Below are 18,993 nucleotides of genomic sequence, written 5' to 3' on the forward strand. Positions count from 1 at the left end.
AATACTGCAGCAAGCAGCTATAGGGCAAGTTTTGCCTTTAGCAGTCACGCGTGAAAATTGCTTTAATTGATTGCTCTACGTAGGAAGAAGTTGGATGTATACGCGCGGAGAGGAAAGGAAGCGAGGCACAACAGCGGTAACGTATATAGGTGCAGCGAGCGCAAGGGAAGACCTCAAAATTAACATGCTATATAGCTCGGGAGAGGAGGGCAGCATCGAATGGCGGGGGGCCGAGTCTGCAGTAGCTGCTGTGCTCGCGAGATTTGCATAGTTTCCCATATATACGTATATACATGCACACGTGCAGCCCAGCTACTTGCATATAGTGCAACACGCTATATATACAGATGCACGGAGCTAGTATAACGCAGCGCGCGTTTGACCTGTTGTGAAATTTGCATTAAACGGATAGTCCCAAGCACAATTGGCTTGTATACCGACGTGCCTGTATACGCTGTAACACGCATATTCGTAAGCTGTATACACGTACTTGGCAGTCGAGTCAATCCGATTGATATCGTTGCTGTTTCAGTATTATTACGATTATATTATTATTTATATAATATATATCATGGCGTTGTTGATGCTTATTAAAGCTAGCGCGTATAATGCAATATGGGCTATCCGTGAGCCTGACGGAAGAACCGACGTCAATCGAGTGGACGAGACAGCAATTTTAAAGACGCTGATAACTGTCGCGTCCAGTTGCAGTAAGGGCTCGCGCGCGCCTACCGAGTGCAGCCATTGCAAACCACATCGCCGCATCTGCTGTAAACGGGGCGCGAGCTACGCGGAGAAAGCTTCAACCGCTTGGATACTTGGTTACGTTTACAGGCCTATAGAGTCACGGCGCTTTTACCCGTTGGCCATGCGTGCGTGCACCGACGCATTGTCGGCTCGATACACCTATGCGATGCGTACATCGTTCACGAGCGAATTTGGAGAAAACCGCAGCAGTTACTGGTGCGAGCTGTAGCGCTGGCCATGCGCTCCGATCGCCAACTGCGGCTCCAACTTGATGGCCCGATAATTTGTCGACAAAAGTCCAAACGAGTCTCGAGCCAACTACCAGTAGCCTGCCTGACTTTTCAAGGCCACCAATTAAGAGCTGCTCCAAAAGACAAAGTCAATTGAAAAAAGGAAGCTGAAACTTTGCCTCGTCCATTCAATGAGTTTGAATCTACCTGAAAAATCAATCAGGCGCAAATATCCACGTATATTGTATATTATATGTATATTTAAAATATTATATAAATGTATATTGGAGCAACGTCAGTAGCAGCGGCGTCGACTGCGGCAGTAGCTGGTCGGGCTTACAGCAGCTACGTATGTATACGCCAGGGACTATATGGACAATAGACGACGAGGCTGAATTATGCAAAATGCAGTTGGCAAAATGTAGCCTTCCGTCGTGGCCTGCGGCAACGAGACGAATAAGCTCTAGCTCGCAGCCGCTAGCTTACATTCGAGGGGGAGTGCATTGCACTGCGCGCGACTCTCGGCGGCTCGACTTCTAGCCCGGAAACGACAACTTCTGACTGCGGACTAGCTCGCCGAGCCTTGGCTAATATAAGCTGCTGCGTCGACTGGTTCTGCGAGCTCCACGCGTACTTGGCCATTTTACGACTAATGCGTTGGGCAAAAGTTTGCGAGCACCTCCTCCGCTTGTAGCGACACCCGACTGCCCGACGCGACGTCCACTTAATTTTGTTTACTCTTTCACGCCGGCTCGCAACGTGCCAACCGCGATTCGACGCGCTCGCGATACAGTCTCTAAACCATCGAGAATGCCTCTCACGCTCTTCGCTGCACTCGCCCAATAATTCCGCTATTAACTCATTGTTAAGGAGCTGCAGCAGCAGCACTTTTTTCGCGTCCAAATCGTTCGGCTGCATTTTTCAACGAGATCGCTCGGGGCTCCGCCTCGTGTTTTATCATTCAAAGCGCGAGGACTCGTTTTTCTTTTCCCTCGCCGGACTTTTAGCAGGTCCGCGTGTTTTCGCCCGCCCGCTCGCCTCTGCATATTCCATGTTTTTTATCTACTCTACTGGCGTTAAGTAGACGCGCCGCTCGTGAATCTCGAGTATTTTATGTTACTGCGTGGCATTTTGGCAAGTGCGCAGGAACTACTGCTGCATGCGCGCTTGCGACGACGACGAAAAAACTCCCACACCGCTAGCCTCTTTTTCTGCTCGTTAGTAGTATTACCGGGCCATTTTGGGTGGCTGTACTGGCTGTACGAGCTGCTGCGGCGCAGCTCCACGCTGTTTTTCGTTCGACCTTTACTTCATCACCGTTGCAATAAGAATACGAAAGTACTGATTTTTTCTTTCTTCCGTGTAGGCTATTATTTTTTGTGAAACTTTGATAAATAAAACATGGTCTCGATCAACAAACGACGGCTCATACGTATAATACAGCTTTACACTCATTCGGAAGGTTTCGTTACAAAGTAAGGAAAAAAGTATAGTTTTTATTATCGCGCTTCTCAATCTGTATCTCCGTATATATTTTTATGTTGTAATATCTGAATAAGCACCTACGCTGCTGACGATCTTCTAACGTTCTAACTAAAAGTTAAAAATATCTCATTCTTCCTAATGCCTGTCAAGCCCTTTATAATTATAATAACTATAGGGATGTTCGAGCATCCGACTTTTCGACTTTATCGCGTCAAATTTTTTCGGGCACTCACACAACCCTATCAATTTTTATATTGTTTCTGTACTGAATTAATTACAATATTAAATCAATTATTATGACTTTATTACTGAATTAACTATCATTATCAAGAATTAAAATTTTTTTAAATCCATCTTTAACCCAATTTATGTGCCTTTCCATTACCAGTGCACGAAAAAAATTTGAGTACTCGAAAAAACCCGAGTACCCAACAAAACTCGCATTCACCAAAAATTCTAGTACTCAAATTTTTCTATTTAATTCGAATTCGAGTAGAACTAGTAAAATCGAGTACACGCACACCTATAATACTAACAAAATAGATTATGAATTCTTTCATTAATTCTCGAACCTAACACACACCTTCACAATACAATAAGAGAATACAAAAGTGTATACAAAAGAATGTAAAAAAAAGAGGATAAAAAAACAATTGAACTTCAAAAAACTGAATCATCAGATTAGGTCAACGCCTCTTACGAAAAGTAGGAAGTTTATATTTAAGTTAACACATAAACTTTCTACTGTTCGCCATTGTAAAGAGAATTGAAAATCTGCGATGTACGTGCATCCAGTTTTGTACAAAATTATTATTTTGCGCCGTATAAAATTGGAGGCAGTTCAAATAAAGAGAAGCGAAAAAGAAGAAAAGAAAACTGAATTTTCTTCGGCGTTTTTCAGATCTATATATTTTGGTCTTTACGTGTCGCTTATCTACCTAAATTCTCTTTATCAAACATATTATTTATGCGACTATTTTTCTAAAGAATTTTTTATTGAAGTGTGTATTTGATCAATAATGACCTTATGCCTAAAGTTTAGTATACGATGTCAATAAAAGCCTGAACATCGTTGCAAAAATTGCATTAATATATTCGAGTTCTTAAGCCTCGAGTATAAACGAAATGAAAGTTATTTTTTTGCTATTTCAATGCATTCCAATCATAATTTGTTTTGTTGATGAGTGAGTTATCCAAAAATTAAAAGAAAAAACGTTCTCCTTCATGATTCAATTTGATAAAAGTAACAATTTAATGAGTGACGAAATAATCGAATTCTTCATCAAAACTTCAATATAGTTTATCCTGGACCACTGAAAGACACAATTTTATCTTTGACGATCTCAAGTACAAATATATTTGCTTAGTTGTATAGGGCATATAAAAAGCTTTTATTCTTTTACCCTCTTTCTTTGTCTTTCTTGCTCGTTCCCCAGACTGTGCACCCCACAAACCGAAGCCCTACATCTTATTGTTATAATGTCGCACTGTGTGCTAGAGTGCAGAAACGCTTAATATGAAGTGAGAGTCATACGCGTCCGCGCAGAATATATGTAATAGGCAGTAACAGATTGCAGACTCTGTTCTGTATGCCAACAAATGCGCACTTGAATTTTTAAAGCCACTCGACCAATCGCTCGTTGGTTTTGCTCGTCGCCGTCGCCACCACCGTCAAAGTCCTCCGAGTCGTTGCGCTGAGCCGTAAATGCCCAACTTATAAAATGCGTTTTTTTTCTTCAACAACATAACAGCCAAGCCTGGCTATTGGAGAGAGGCAGGGAAGAGGGAAAAATTTGAAATTCACGAGCACGAGTCTAGGATAGTGTGGCGTTTTGAGCGGTATCAGGCGGCTTGTTGCTCGCTGCGCCGATTTTCTCATTGAACCAAGCTCGCGTGCTCTAATGGCTGTTGCAGTTGTAAAATAGTTTTAGTACTGAAGCTATGGCGCGCGTACATTGTACCATACGGCATGCGGCATGCAGACTGGGCAGGGTCAGAAAAAGCAAATTTACGCTTTTACGTACTCACACTACGATATCCGCGTTGCCTCGCACGTTACAGCTGGCCCGAAGAAAAATTTATATTATTCATAATGCTTTGCGTACTGTGGTCCAAGAACGAGTAAACAGTAAAAGTAGCTGGAAGCGCATACGGCTACACAGAAACCTCGAGCTTTCAAAAGGTTTTTTAAACTAAAGGCCAGCACAAAGTCCGATCGTCGCGCAGCGGCAGTAGCTCTACTCGATCGGTAACGTATATGGGACCCAACTCGACGATGAACAAGTACACAAGTATACTCGAGCCAGAGGAACCTGCTTACTTTAATCTTCTTTCTGCAATCCGCCCGGGGCTATGCTCTCTCGTTCCAGCTTTATGCATATTCTTGCTGAAACTTTCACGTCTCATTTCCGGACAGCTTTTCAATGTCTCGAGACCTGCAGCTAATCGAGACACTCGTCCCTTGCCTCCGATCCCCCGATGCCGCCCGTACGCGAGAGCGACGTGTGTGTGTGTGGCCTCGTCAACTATGCGTCGTTGCCCGCGGACTTGACTGCACCGGCGGCCGGCGTTGAGTACTTTTGACCCGAGGCTATACGAGCGGACCCGTCGTCTACCCCAGCAAAGAAATACACGACTCGTTATCACTTCGACGAATCGCGACAACTTTTTTTCCTTCGTAACTGTAATTTTTTCTTTTTTCGCTTCTTCTGTCGTCCACAGCTGCGGTCTGTTCGTGTATCCTTGCACTTTATGCAGCGCGCATCATGTACCCTTTGGCTTGGCAATCAATTCTCTCCAGACCAAGACGAAAAGTCATAGTCCTGATTGACAATTGTAACTGATGCAATCGCAAGACTGACTCGATCAACCTTATTTTTGATCTTCTTAATTATGCGTATTGGCTTTCTCGACCCACCAGATTTCGAAAAGTTTGCCTTAAAAATATGTTTTCTTGCTCTTAAATTTGGAGAACCATCGTAAAAAATTCGAAAAAATTTACAGTTGTAAAAATGAAAGTTAAAAGTAGAAAAATAATTTGTCCTAATTTTTTAACGAGCTATGTGTTGCCCTAAAAGAAAGGATTTTCCTTTGATAGAGATGCTTTCACGCTAGATTTTGCGTTATTAAGCCCGACAAAATATGGATCAATTATTATATTTTGTATTTTTATGTGAAGAAAAGAGACAAATTTGCAGATTGCATTTTCAAGGCTTATTCAATTTTGAAAATATTTTCAAGGTACCTTTTTTAAGTTAAAAATGACTTTAGAATCGGCAAAGAAAAGAAGAACTTTTGCGATTTTTGCCGAATCCAATCTAAATTCGGGCCTAAAATCTTGACTATTGGATTATTTTCATATGTTCTGTAATAAATCAAAAGCACGCCAGAATTAGTGACTCGTTACGAGGTGATTAGGATGGATATAGATAAAAAAATATTATTTTAATCTCAATATAAACTACTACTATTACGAATAATTTATTTACGAGTAAATTACTCCATATATTTTAAAAAAAAATTTTCATATCTTGATTTATATTTTAATTGTGTGAAGTTGGATTTAAACTCAGCCATATTTGTCACAACTTTTATTTCAACTTCATAATTACACATCAAACAAATAGATTTTATTCATATATTACATAAATACATACTTACAAGTACACGAGTGTATAATAATTTCAATGTTTATGCACAATTTTCAGGTAAAAAACAAAGCGATTTATTACAAGTCAATTCATGCTTATTTACAATCAAGCAATTTAAGTAAATGGTAAAAAACAAAGCGTATTATCATTTCATTATTACATAACATTCAATTTAGATAAAAAATGCATGTAATTTACAATTAATTTACACGTGTGTAACACATTTTTGTCATTATATTTACACAAATTTTGTACATAAAGGTTTCTTCCGGGTATCACTTCTCGACTAGGAAAGCACAGATCCAATCACACTTTAATCGAGCTTTTTCATTTTCTTTCATTTATTGCATTTTCATAAGCTCGCAGCAAAGATTTTGTTGGTAAAATTTGGGCTAATTTGTTTCTGGCAGATATGACTCAGTCACAATTCTCCTTATTGCTATCATCGTTGTCCGATTTATAGCCGATAGCCTTCCTTGGCATACTTTGCTTTCGAGATCGTCTCTGCTCTGGTAATTTATGATGAAAGCTGTTTACAAATATAAAATTAGTACTTTTTAACCGAAGCTTTCGAAGACGGTTATCGAGTTAATTTGTTTTTTGTATAGACTTTTTTGTGCTCGTTCAACTTCGCTTTGTAGACGAAAATCACAAAATTTTTTGTTGGCTTTGACAACCTGTATTGCACTTTGCCTTAGGTTAGAGCAGTGGTCTGCTGCTGAGAATAGGCGCTCGTGGCGAGGGCGACGATAAGCTTACCATCTCGTAGCCGCGACCACTGCTGAGCTGCGTCCCACAAAGAAATTTCATCTTTTAACTATTATTTCTATTCATACAAAAACTTTGGTTGAATACATATGTTGACACATAAAACGTGATTTTATTTCGACAGAAATGCCTGCAGTGTTCGAGTTTTACCGAGGAAAATTCTCGGGTATTTTTTGGCCAATTTTTACATAAAAATGAAAATAAATAACTTACTCTTATTAATAATCACGAACATCTTGGTTCAATATTTATTTAATAAGAAAGTATTATTATAATTATTACTATTAAAAAGTTGATAATCTTCAAAATTGCCAAAAAAGCATCGAGGTTTTTCCAGGAAGCGTAAAAATTAATTAAATAAGTCAACGAAAAATTACACAGCGCACAAGTTATAATTAAGGTTTGGTCACCCTGTCTGTTTCAATGATGAGAGTGTAACGATTTCAATATGAGCATGTCAAAAATGACAAAAATAACAACAAAACCAGCAACAAAGCCAACAAAAATTGATGAAAGTGCATAAAAAGTAAAGGTAAAAAAGGACATTGATTAAGAAATAATAATGAATTGGTTCATCAAAACATAAACTGAGAAGAAATGAAAAGTATCGAAAGTTGAATGGCGATTATGGCCAATCCTACTTACCTAAGTATCGTAGCCGAAGTCAAAGCGGCTGTTGCGGGCACTATAGTAGCCGCCGAGGCCGGAAAAACTGGAGGTCCGGGCGGTGCTCTGCCAGCTCCAGCGACATTGCTAAAAATTCAAACAAAGGCTCGAATCAGCTTAATGCAAATGGCTGCGTCAATTGCGTACGGAATTTGAAAATACTCACAGGACAACGTGCGCTTCTCCCACATTGCTTAAGTTGGACACGTTGAGCATGTCGTTGTCGTTCTGGACTGGGGCACTCGAAACCGAGTTGGACGAAGCGGCTACGTTGGCCAGCGGTATCCTGTGCATTTGCATCTGATGCAACTTCAGTTGATCCTTTTCTTCAGCAAGGAAAGTACATCTCGAGCATTGGTACTTGTTGTGCACTTTTTCCGTATGCGAGGTGAGCCGTTCTGCCCGAGCCGCTTTGTAGTCGCAAATTTGGCAAGGGTACGGCCGGTTGTGCGTTTTGAGGTGTCTCTTGAGGCACCAATTGTCGGTTCCGATCCAAGAGCAGTAGCTGCAACTGATTCTGTGGACGTAACGAGGACGCGGCGCAAAGACCGATTAGTACGTGCAGCTTTTTCAAACGAGGTTAAGAGATATTATTAATTATCACGTTGGTTATATACTTACGTTTTCTTTTTCGAATTGGATTTTGGAGGCTTGGGCGAAGTCCGACCATTTTGTAACCTTTTGACCGCTTGAACGACTGCATTTTGCACCGCCACTTCGGCTTGTGGAGCTTGCTGCTGTGCCGGCACGATGTTGGTATTATTGACAAGGGTCGAACTAGCCACAACGATGGCAGCGGCGGCATTGAGAGTAGCGTCGCGATAAATAACGTTGCCCGTCGATTGACCGCTGCTGATCAGCGGCAACTGTTGAAGCTGATACGTCGTAGTTGGGCTTTTCACCGCGAGGAAGGTGTTGTTGTTGTTGCTCGCCGAGTACGACGGACTCGTCATTATGGAGAATGCGTTATTAACGTTATCGTTGGCTTTGGGGCTCGTGACGGTGGCCGTCGCCGAGTTCGAAACGACGCTGCTGGCGCTGCTAGTGCTGTTGCTTAAGTCTCTTCGAATGCGCGACACCTCGTACTTGTGCTCTCTGTTAGGAATATCAAAATTGCAATACTCTAGCGTGACTGAAGTTTAAATTATTTTATGCTCGATTTCGATAAACGAACAAAGTCAATGCGAGTGCGTCTTTACATACAAGATAGGCTCAGATTTGACGAACGGGCTAAAACTTGAAAATCAGTCGCAGGGAAAGACGAAGAGGCGTCGTTAGACAAAGCGCGCATTTCTCAGCCGACGCGAAACTCGCTCAAAAATTACCCGAGTTGGTGCGACTGTGTGGCAGATGCACTCATACGACAGCTGAGCGTCAGAAGAGCTAGGAACTGTTGCAACGGCTGAGTGGAAAAGTTGGTGCCTCGTCTGCAATCTCGAGCACGAGCGCAGCTCAACATTCGCTTCGGAGGCGTAGCGCGACACTGACAAATACGCGATTACGCGAGATTAATAAGGAATCGAATTTCGCTCACCTGTGTATTCGATGAAAGTGTTTTTTCACGTGATCCGGTCTGCTGAAGGTCTTGTGGCACAAATAGCAATGGTAGGGTTTCTCGGCTCGATGTATGTGCTCGTGTCTGGTGAAGAGATCCTTGCGATCGGTGCCGTAATGGCAATGGGGACACATGTACTTCTTGCGCGTGCTCGGCTCGCTCTTGTTGTTCGCGGAGGCGTCGGAGTTGCTCGAGCCATTGGCAGCAGCGGCCTTGACTGCGCCAGAGCCGACCGCTAAGAGGGACGTCGCCGTAGGCTGATGCTGCTGCTGCTAGATTTACAAGAGGCGCACAAAAGACAGAAGAATATGAGTGTTGGGATCGCATACTAATGAGCATGTATATGTGCGTGCAATAGTAGCGTCGAGTGTACAGACATCGCACGCTACTAAGCCAAAGAAAAGTGCAACGAGCAATAGTAGTCCTCCGGGAAATCATCGACGCGTGGGAAATCTTTGAGAAAGATGAGGGCGCGAGACGCGTATGCGACGTTACGCCGCTGCTCCGAGCTACAATGAGAGGGAGAGACGCGCGAGCGTTGGCGCACGGCTCCAATTTGTATCCGACTCCGTCTGCGCTTGCTTTGTCGACTCTATCTTGCTCGCTGCAGCTCGAGCTCTTTTGTGATTTCGGCTCTTATCCGTGCGCGCATAAACGCCAAAGATTATTATTATTACAGTCGCAAGCCTCCTTCGTTTGAATATGCATGTGTGCGTCACGGAACCAAGTACGAGTATCGCGCGCGTTTCTTCCTTAACTACTGTTCGGGTCGTCGAGCCAGTTCTCGTCTAGCCCGCGGCTCTTTGCTGTATCTGCGTAACCGTTGCAGCTCTGACGAGGGCTGCTACGCTTTACGCCGGCTCTTCTTCTAGTTTCGCCGAAATAAGGAGCTGAAAAAGCGTCGAATCTTGTCGATCTCGACTCGCCATTAATCAACTTACCAGATCCTCGCTCTGGTGCAAAATCTGCGAAGCAGCAACTACGGGTAGCTCGGCGATTATGAAGTTGTTGTGAACTACCGGCGCTTCCAGCGTCACGGCGCTGGCTTGCGCAGCTTCCGTTCGACTTTTCAGGTATTTGCTCGATACCGTGACGATTTTTCCCAGATAATCCGTCAAATCCTCTAGCTGAACGTTGTTGAACATCTCGCCGTCCTTCTCTATGCGATTCGAATGGTTTTCCACAAAGTGTTCCGCCATTTCTCGTGCCTCTCCGTCTATGTATTCGCCTGTTTAACAAATACGTATAAAAGTCACTCATTAATCATTTATTGCACAACTTGGAAAGAGGCCGATTTTTCGGTCACTATAGAGGTATAACATCGAAACTATTTCTTATAGTTCAATTGCCACTCGATATCTGTAGCGCAGACTCTGCAAATGAGATAAAAATAATTGTAAAAAGGTGCCGAAAGAGGTGCCGAGTTGTCGGCCGCTGGTGGCCTCCTTGAAGTTGGAAAAAGCTCGTGAGTTAGAACAAACTAGGCAGCCATGCTCGCATGCAGCACACAAGTACAATTATGCGTCGCGATCAGCTTACCGCATTCTTCGCAACGCCAAGTGGAGCTAAAGGCCCTGTAAGAGGCCACCCGACTGCCATCGGTGCCCTTGAGCGGCTCGTCGGCAACGTGCCAGTGACCGGCCTCGTCGGGGCTGACGTTGCCCGTGGCCTCGTCCATCGGCCGGTTGTTCATCGACGCGTCAGCCTCGTCCTCGTCCTCCTCGGTCTTGTAGTTCACCGAATGGGCCTCGCTCTCGTACGACGTGACCGACGTTTCGAACTCGTTCTGTACGCTCGACGCTGCAGATATACAGTTTACCAAATAGTATCGGACCTTGTCATCTTTTTTTCATTCGACCAAACTTTTCGCTCTCTAAACGCGCGATCGTACGTGCGAATACAAAAATGTATACCTATATATACGAAAGCAAAGGAAAACTTGAATATTTTCATAGGAAGATTGTGTGGACGCTCGCAGTAAAACTTTTAAATGTTTTCCACTGTCTAAAAGTTGTTTCACTTTTTTTTTTTTTTTTTTTTGACATATCGTGACGCGTATTGCCATTTGACGAAAGTTTTAAAAATTTTTCTCAGATTGCGTATCACGCCATTTTTGCCTGGGCAAGTTTTCGTGAAGCTTTTAAAGTGTCATGAAGAAATTTGAAAAAACACTGCGGATACATCGCTGCGGCTCGCAAGCTCGCGATCGAAAATGCTGTTGAAAAAGAAAAAGAAAAAGAAACATTACGAGCTCTATTTGGGGACACTCGGATTTTTTCGATTCAATGCGACAGTTTCCGAGGATAGCGAGTGTGACGCAGTTTCAAACTGTCAACTGACCCAATATAGACCAATGCTTTATCATGAGCAATACGTGCGACGAGGTGGGATAATTTCCTCGCGTACGTCTTGAAACGGCCCAATCGATCAAACGAGGACAGTTATAGTTAGCGGCTGCAAAAGTTAGTCAATCGTTTGCGCAGCCACCCTCTGATATAAGGTCAACAAATACATATAATCCCGGAGCACTTGTCGTCGATTCGTACGCGTGCCATGAACGTATACGTGCACTCGTATATACAGCGGATATTGTGCTCGACTCGGCGCGATAGTGGAAAGGAAAGAGAAAGCTGAGGAGCGAGAGAGAACAAACGGATTCGGCTAATAGCTTCATACTGCAATTAGTCGATTCAATTCCATGTTCTGCTACAGCAAGCTCAAACTCCTCTCCCAGTCGCGTTTCTTGCCAGTTGCCGCATATCGCTATATATACATACATAAACGTGAGATGCTTGGCTGCTGCTGCTGCTGCTGCTACGTATGCATTATAGGTAGGACGCGCTCACCCCCGCAGCAGCGGCCTATACGTCTAGAGCGGCAGAGATGCGGTTGAAACGTTCGTACGTACATCGACCGAGCAATCGATTAGGTTTATCAATGCTAACAGCGGCCGAAGCTAATCCTACCTGATGTGCAGCTCATGCTACCTCGTCCCTAAGGAATTAGTCACCTCCCACCCGGCCCGTCCGTCCCTCGCGTGATTCAAGAGTGCTGAAGGGAATCGCGTATGGCGCGCATAGCCGCCGAGCAACCTCATTGTCGCTCCAATTTCCCGCCTGGCTCCTGCCGCAGCTCCAATAACCCAAGCGACACCGCTGCTTGGCTTCGATGCGCTAATTTATCGTTCGCGGTGGCTATCCACTATCCAATAACGATTCACTATCCAATACGAGCGCTTCTTTCTTCCTCGTCGCGAAATCGACCGCTTGATCGCCGGATTATATGATTTCTTACTCGATAATGACCTTGGACCAAGAGCAAGGCACAAACTTAACTCTGACTCAACTTACTTCTTTGCTCGAGGTCATCTCCGTAAAGTTTCCTTGTGATCTCCCGAAACATGTCCTCGTAACCGTCCACGAGTCGGTTGCTCTGCATGGTGCTCCTGTTCGATACCTCTGATGGACTAAACTCTGATGGACCAGATGTTTCCTGGCCTAAATTTTAACGTCTTGACGCTCACTCCGATGATTTTTTCACCATTTCGTGTGAAATACCTGCAAGCAGACAAAAAATGTTTATCGAGGGACAATGTCAACCAACTATGAGATCCTTAGATAAAGATGTACGCGAATAATTGTGTTTTTTATGAAAAAATTGCTCGGCTTGAAAAGATGTAATATGCTAGATGCATGCGCGCTTATTATGTACATACTCGAAACATTCACGCATGTGATGTATTTCAAATAGACGAAACTGTGACGTGTATAATTTCATTTTTTGTCATTCTCGATTATGCATACTCACGTAGCGCATAGCGATATTAATTTTCTCTGCTCAAGCTGCAAGTGAAATCCTATATCCTTTTGCATATACGGACCAACTTTATTTTTATAAAAATATGAATCCTCGCATACGCGTACGCAAGTACGTGTGAAATTGTCGCCTTTTGCTCGAAAGCTACATACGTATGATGCAAATTTTTATTTAAAACAGTTTTCGTGGCTAACGAAGAGCAAAAATATTATTACGAGTCTCAGAGCTATCTCTGTTTTTATTTTTATACTTTTTTATATTATAATATACTGTTTTCTTCATATTTTTTTTTTCATCGTGTTATTTAAAAATTGTTGTTTTCTTTCCCCAAAAACGTGTAGCGAAAGGACAAAAGCGCAACTTCATCGCGTATGATACGAGTGAGTAGAAAAAGAAAACATACAGAGCTCTCGCCGGCACGTGTAAATATCAACTTTACACTGCACAAGGGAAACTCTTTATCAGGCTGCACAGAGCTCGACGAGGGAAATTCGACAAAAGCGTATCGTTTGCGACATTCATTTGCTCTTCGAATCCGACATGTTCGTAAGAGGTGCTGCCTGTTTGACTTCATCAGTGTAGCGATCTTGTATGCAATTACGATTCCGTGCGAGGCGTCTACGCGGTGGGGACGAGCGAAACGCAGGGGCCAAAGGGAGAGAAATAATTTTCCACCCGTATACATACATCTGTGCTCTGCAAAAGATCTTTAATTGCGCTTCGTAATGAAGTACACGCGTGCGCAGCCGTTGGTTGCTGCACACGCCAGTTTCCGTCCTGCGCAGCTTAGGGGAACGGATGGTTCTTTAAAAATAAAAAATGTTAATTACGCGATTATTTTATGTACCTGCAAGATCTAAAGCTATGCGAGGTTAAAAAAATTCGCAATTTATAGGGAACTAAATTCAAAGCTTGATACTTTGACTGAGTCATAGAGGTACTCGGCTGCAGCGACAACTGCAAGTGCATGGCTGAGAGAGAGAAAAAGAAGAAGTAGGGAGCTGGGGAACGCGAGAAGAGAGAGAAAGCCCAAAGGGGAATTGAATCGCTCGGTTGTTAAAAAGAAAGTTGCCTGCAACCACAGGGACACTACACGTGCTGGCTATATGCCGGGCCGCCACCGCTCTTTACCTGTACTCTTTCTGCCTTATTCTCAAGAGTTCTCAAAGTAGTTAGCAACTTTATACAAAGCTCTATGTGTATAGATATATATAATCACATGTATTATAAGTATATGGGGTAGAGTGTCATTAAAAATACTCGCGCGCGTATAAGCTCGATGCGCTACCGAGCCCCATGGCTGCGAAGCTCGGGCGCGTGCGAATTAACCTGCGCCCACTTGATGCTGCTTACTTGATTAAGCAGAAATGCGACTCTTTTTCACGCTTCGCCTACTCAGTCTGCCTCGACTACCTAAAATGCGACATGAAAAAAGCCATTTAGACGCGTATTGTACGCGCGCAATAGCAGCAGCACTAGCTATTGTATTTTCGAACATAATGTAAGTGAGCGCGAGTTCTTTTCCAGCTTGCCGCAGCGCCAATTGCATTCGAGTTTGCAGTCGAGCTTTCCCCTTTTCTTTCGTCTTTTTTTCTACTGCCACCACATATACACTCTTATTTCCATTTTCCTTGCAAGAAAGTCAACTCTTTTCATACATTATTATGTGCGTATAAATTACGGGAGCTGAGTTTCAGGCTGGCTGCTTTTTGTCTCTCAAGTCTCTAGCTAGTATAAGCATTAAGTGCGCTTATTCTGCCTTACTTGTCCTCGTAGCGTCAGTCCACCTCAGACTTGCCACTAACGAAACGTGTCCTAAAAGATGTAGTTCATTTTCATCTGGGGGATTTGTCGTCCACGCTCCCTCGGCTTCCCCCTTGCTCCTCCTTACTTTTTTTCCTGTAATTTTCACTTGAGATAGCTAATGAGTATATATATACGCGAGAGATCTTTCACCTAAGCTTGCCCACGAGTAATTAAATTTGCACGCTTATAGATCAAGTCAGTTGACGAGCAATTTTAATTAATAATACTCTCGCGACAATATATTACATTAATTAAAGAATTTTTAAAACAAAATAAGTAAGCTTTCGTGTTGTTATTTCCATTTCCAGCTTCTTTATCGACTCAGGTTTTTATCAAAAGTACATGAAACTACAATTTGCTTGATTTACAATTACTACAATGTTATTAAACTCTAAAAGATTAATAAATAAACAAATTAGCAAAAAGTAAATGTAATGACTATCTTTCGTTATTCAATCAATCGTTCAAATTAATTTCTGCAACTGTTAGAAATTTTATTGCAACGTATTAGAGGTTTTATCTGTACCCACTGATGTACTATTGTTATTATGATCAGATTTACTTGACATAAGCACGAAATAGCTAATGGGCGCCAAAAGGACAGATATAAGTGCTTAAAAAAAATGTATCCTTTTATAAGGATTTGGATCTTTGACTCGGATTTTTTCTTGTGATATGTATATGAAGCTATTTATTAAAATCCAAACTAAGGCGCGATCATTACAAATTCGTCTAGGTATGAAAGGCGCGTCTGCAAGTCTTGCAAGAATGTTGACTGCTGAAAAATCAAAGTTTCGTTGTTCGTGTTTGTAACGACGATGTAAGAGGAAAAGCCGAAACGGAACAAGCGGCTACGGGTGCGCGCACGTCAAGCTGAGAGTAATCTCGGCTCGAGTCTTGGCTACGAAAGTAGGACGGAAGCAAATTGGCCCTAGATTACTACCGCCAGGCGAGGATGCAGGAGCAAGAGGCAGCGCAGAGTACACGCGATGCGTCGTTATATAGGCGTCACGATATACGTGTGCTACAGACTCGGCAGCGTTGCCTATATATTGCACGTAGGTTAACTGCCTCGTGCGAAGGAAGCCGAAGCAGCCGCGCGCACCCTCGGCCGCCCAGGCAGTGCAAATGCACGCCGAGCGACAATGCGTCCTTCCGCGTACGCACAATCATTCCGTGATCGTGCTTATAGCGGCATCTGCGCCTTGCAACCAGCACAGGTCGGAGCCACGTAATTCGCAGTCGAGAAAATCGATTTGCCGAATGATTGCGGTCGTCGTAAAGCCAGGAACGCGCTGCGTGATTTCGCATTCGTGATCGAGGTAAAGGCTAGCTCGCCTATAAACTTTTGTCGCTAACTGTACGTAACGAACGCGTTCGCGCGTTTACATAGAGGGGCTGAGGGGGTGGCCCAGCATAGGCAGATTTTTCATTCTTCGAAAGCGAACAATTGGCTTGCCGCTCAAACGAGCTCAGGGAAGCAGTTTCGGATTCTTTTCTTTGGCATTTAGCTGAATCGCGCCGGCAGCGCTTCAACAGCGTTTTGGGAAATCGATTGTTTGCTGGCTCGCTACTCTCGCAAGCATAACTATAGGCACATGTGAACGTATCTTTGCTACTTTTAATCCTCCCTCCCCCCCGTCCTACAGCTACGTGGAAGCAGCGCCTAGAAACTTGGTAGCTGTACGCGGCTCGTACGACCGTAGCCGCAGTAACAAGCTGGAGTCTCGCGCGAGCCGATGCACGCGAGACGAAAGTGAAAAGAGCGACTATTGTACAACTCGGTGCCATTGTTGAACTCGTTCCGTTTGGTTGAGCCTCGACGGCGTCTCAACTCTTTAATGCTCGATTCACGCGACGCCGACGTCTCGCTCGTAGAGCCTATCCAAGTCGAGTTTCGCGCGCTCATCCGGCGATGGTCAACTGTACCGCGAGAGGGAAAATACAGCCGCACATGCATAGGCGCGTGGATCGTCGCGCAAGGTACTCGTGCGCCCCCAGCGACGAGCCACTCGCATCCCCCAGTCGGTTTCGCTGGATCGAGCTAATGTAAGCAAATACGTATAGGAGCGCGCGCGCGCGCGCACCAGAGAGGCCAGTCGGCGCAACTTACCAACGGTTATATCAGATATCGATCGGCTCTCGCGGCAAGTCGCGCACATCAGGCGGAGCGTCTTTCTTGCGTTCACGTTCTTGTGAATGTAAATGCGACGACGATTCGGTCGAGTTTCCTCAATAGAGACGGCCTAGGCAACGAGAGAAAGAGAGAACGAGACGATCGAACGAAACAACGGTGAGAATCGAGCAAAGCGAGTAGCGACAAAATATCTCGCATCGTCCGTTGGTCTCGCCAGCCAAGAGAAAATTCGCAGATCCGAACGAGCCAAAGTCGAGCAATCGATCGCCAACTCGCGCTTGCGCTCCAGTAGCGACGCTTGTCCAACTGTCAAAAGCTGCCTACAGTTTTGCGATAAGAGCAAAGCGCAATCGTATAACGAGCAGCGAAAAACGCGAGCCTCGTTGACCTGGAACGCTGCAGCTAGAGATCATTTGGAAATAGTTGTCGCTCTAAATCTACAGTATTTAACGTGTGTTACGGTTTCGAGATGAGAAGCAAACTGTACCGGCATCTGTTCAAGGACGCTCCGTTCTATGCACACCCACGCTAGTTTGCCTTATTCATGCTTAGCTCTCTCTCTCTCTCTCTCTCTTTCTTTTCTCTCTATTTTTTCTTTTCTTCTGCATCTCCTCGTACGCACACACACATACACACACGCACACACACACACAAGAACATTATATGTACAGCTATACGCACACATGTATCCAAATACACTCTTTTATATTCCCAATCTCATAAACACATTGAAACGCTCCAGACCATGCGGTGTATATGGAAACGGAGAAAGAGGGAGGGAGCAACGAAGAGAGAGAGAGAGAATAGCAGACTTGGTATTTACAGGCCGCTGATGCGCGCGAAACTCGAGCGTGCGCAATACCGGTTGATTGTGCCCTCACGAATACAGACACACACGCACACAGTCGGGCACGCAGGCTCACACACATGAACGGAGAGCGGGCATCAGCGGCACAAATGCACCTCGGCCTATAACGCACGCAAGACACAAACACAAATACTCACACGCACGTACGGTTCAACACATAGACGGCTGCAGAGATTGGCAGAGTACGCAGGGCTGCAGGAGCCGAAGCTGAAACAACCCAAGGCACTCGCGCAACTACGACTTATCGAGGCTGCCAAAGATGTTTTCACGAAATCGCGTGGGCGTCGATTAACGGGATAATTAACTAGCCACTACTCACCATTTAGGCAAAACCAGTCGGTTAGTGTCGTTGGTAAATGGAAAAATAATCGCAAGATGTAGGCTGGCGTCGTCGGTCGATGCTACGCGCAAACTCCGGGGGTGGCAGGTGTTCTTTCCTCCTCGGCGTTCGGTGGGCGAGTGGGTGGCGGTCGGGTGGTTTGCTCGATATAGCCAAGCAGCAGCAGCAGCAGCAGCAGCAGCAGTAGCAACAGCGCAGCTCCACCACACATACACACAAGCACCCACACGTATACACTGGCTCGCTCTTCTCCTCCTCTTTTGCCTCTCGTCTTGGTTACTCTAGTATGTATATATGTAATATCATAAAGTCTAGCACTGACACTCGCGCACAACGCGAAACGACGAGCATTCAACCGTTGATCTCCGAGGACACCCGGCCGAGTATTTTCCCGTCCAGAACTGACCTAGGTGGCCTTTGCTGGGCTAGCGGTAACGAGTCGCTGATGCTGCTACTGCCTACGAGCGACGCCGCACATCGTGCAAGGCGCACACGTGCTGGAGCATGTGCAGGTGGCGAGCAGTGGTGTGGGTGGCTCCAGTAAGGCCCACGAGTCTCTCTTTGATGCGTCTCCCACTCCCACAGCGGCAACTAACGAGACGAGCGATCTTCCGCTGCGTACATATATGCCTACGACTTTCTTCGGCATCGAGCTCGTCTTACGATGTGCTGTAAGAGCTCCACGGATGAGCGCAGTGAGCCGCTGTTGCTTTGCCCCCCCCCTCCCCCTCCCCCGCTCGCCACCCGCAATATTCGCTGTTCGCCTATAGATAGATATAACTCCATCTACACGTGCTCGTAGCTTCTATGTGCGTATGCCTCTCACTATGGGCCTCTCACTGAAGCTCGCGCGTTTATGAAAAAAAGACGGAAGAGCGAGCCTGAGAGAAGAATCCTCCCCCACCCACGCATCATGACTATAGAC

General features: G+C 44.7%; 1 protein-coding gene across 5 annotated transcripts; it reads right to left on the reverse strand.

Moving 5' to 3' along the window:
* Nucleotides 1–6,037: 6,037 nt before the first annotated feature.
* On the reverse strand, nucleotides 6,038–18,707 carry LOC106660398 (protein charlatan-like). 5 transcript variants are annotated; one of them, XM_023461968.1, is made up of 9 exons: nucleotides 18,048–18,707; nucleotides 12,452–12,658; nucleotides 10,641–10,901; nucleotides 10,043–10,329; nucleotides 9,081–9,370; nucleotides 8,168–8,641; nucleotides 7,713–8,063; nucleotides 7,526–7,633; nucleotides 6,038–6,641 (listed from the first exon to the last, which is right to left on the reverse strand). In XM_023461968.1, exons 2-9 carry the CDS (start codon nucleotides 12,537–12,539, stop codon nucleotides 6,530–6,532), a joined length of 1,971 nt encoding a protein of 656 aa, XP_023317736.1. In that variant the 5' UTR covers nucleotides 12,540–12,658; nucleotides 18,048–18,707; the 3' UTR covers nucleotides 6,038–6,529. The 5 variants fall into 5 exon arrangements, with proteins under 5 accessions (XP_023317736.1, XP_014238833.1, XP_014238834.1 ...); XM_014383347.2 differs by having other exon boundaries at nucleotides 9,081–9,373; nucleotides 18,048–18,706; XM_014383348.2 differs by lacking the exon at nucleotides 18,048–18,707 and adding an exon at nucleotides 17,866–18,035 and having other exon boundaries at nucleotides 9,081–9,373.
* Nucleotides 18,708–18,993: the final 286 nt, after the last annotated feature.

This window comes from Trichogramma pretiosum, unplaced genomic scaffold (assembly GCF_000599845.2).
Source record: "Trichogramma pretiosum strain Unisexual culture from Peru unplaced genomic scaffold, Tpre_2.0 scaffold27, whole genome shotgun sequence".
Classification (NCBI taxonomy): Eukaryota; Metazoa; Arthropoda; class Insecta; order Hymenoptera; family Trichogrammatidae; genus Trichogramma; species Trichogramma pretiosum.

What these genes read in the sequence shown, in the direction of transcription:
- LOC106660398 (XM_014383347.2), bottom strand. Translation starts at nt 12,539, where the DNA reads ATGCAGAGCAACCGACTCGTGGACGGTTACGAGGACATGTTTCGGGAG. An exon ending in AGATGACCTCGAGCAAAGAA is followed by an intron (nt 10,902 to 12,451) that starts GTAAGTTGAGTC and finishes GTATATCTGCAG; the next exon opens with CGTCGAGCGTACAGAACGAG. An exon ending in GGAGAAGCGCACGTTGTCCT is followed by an intron (nt 7,634 to 7,712) that starts GTGAGTATTTTC and finishes TTGAATTTTTAG; the next exon opens with CAATGTCGCTGGAGCTGGCA.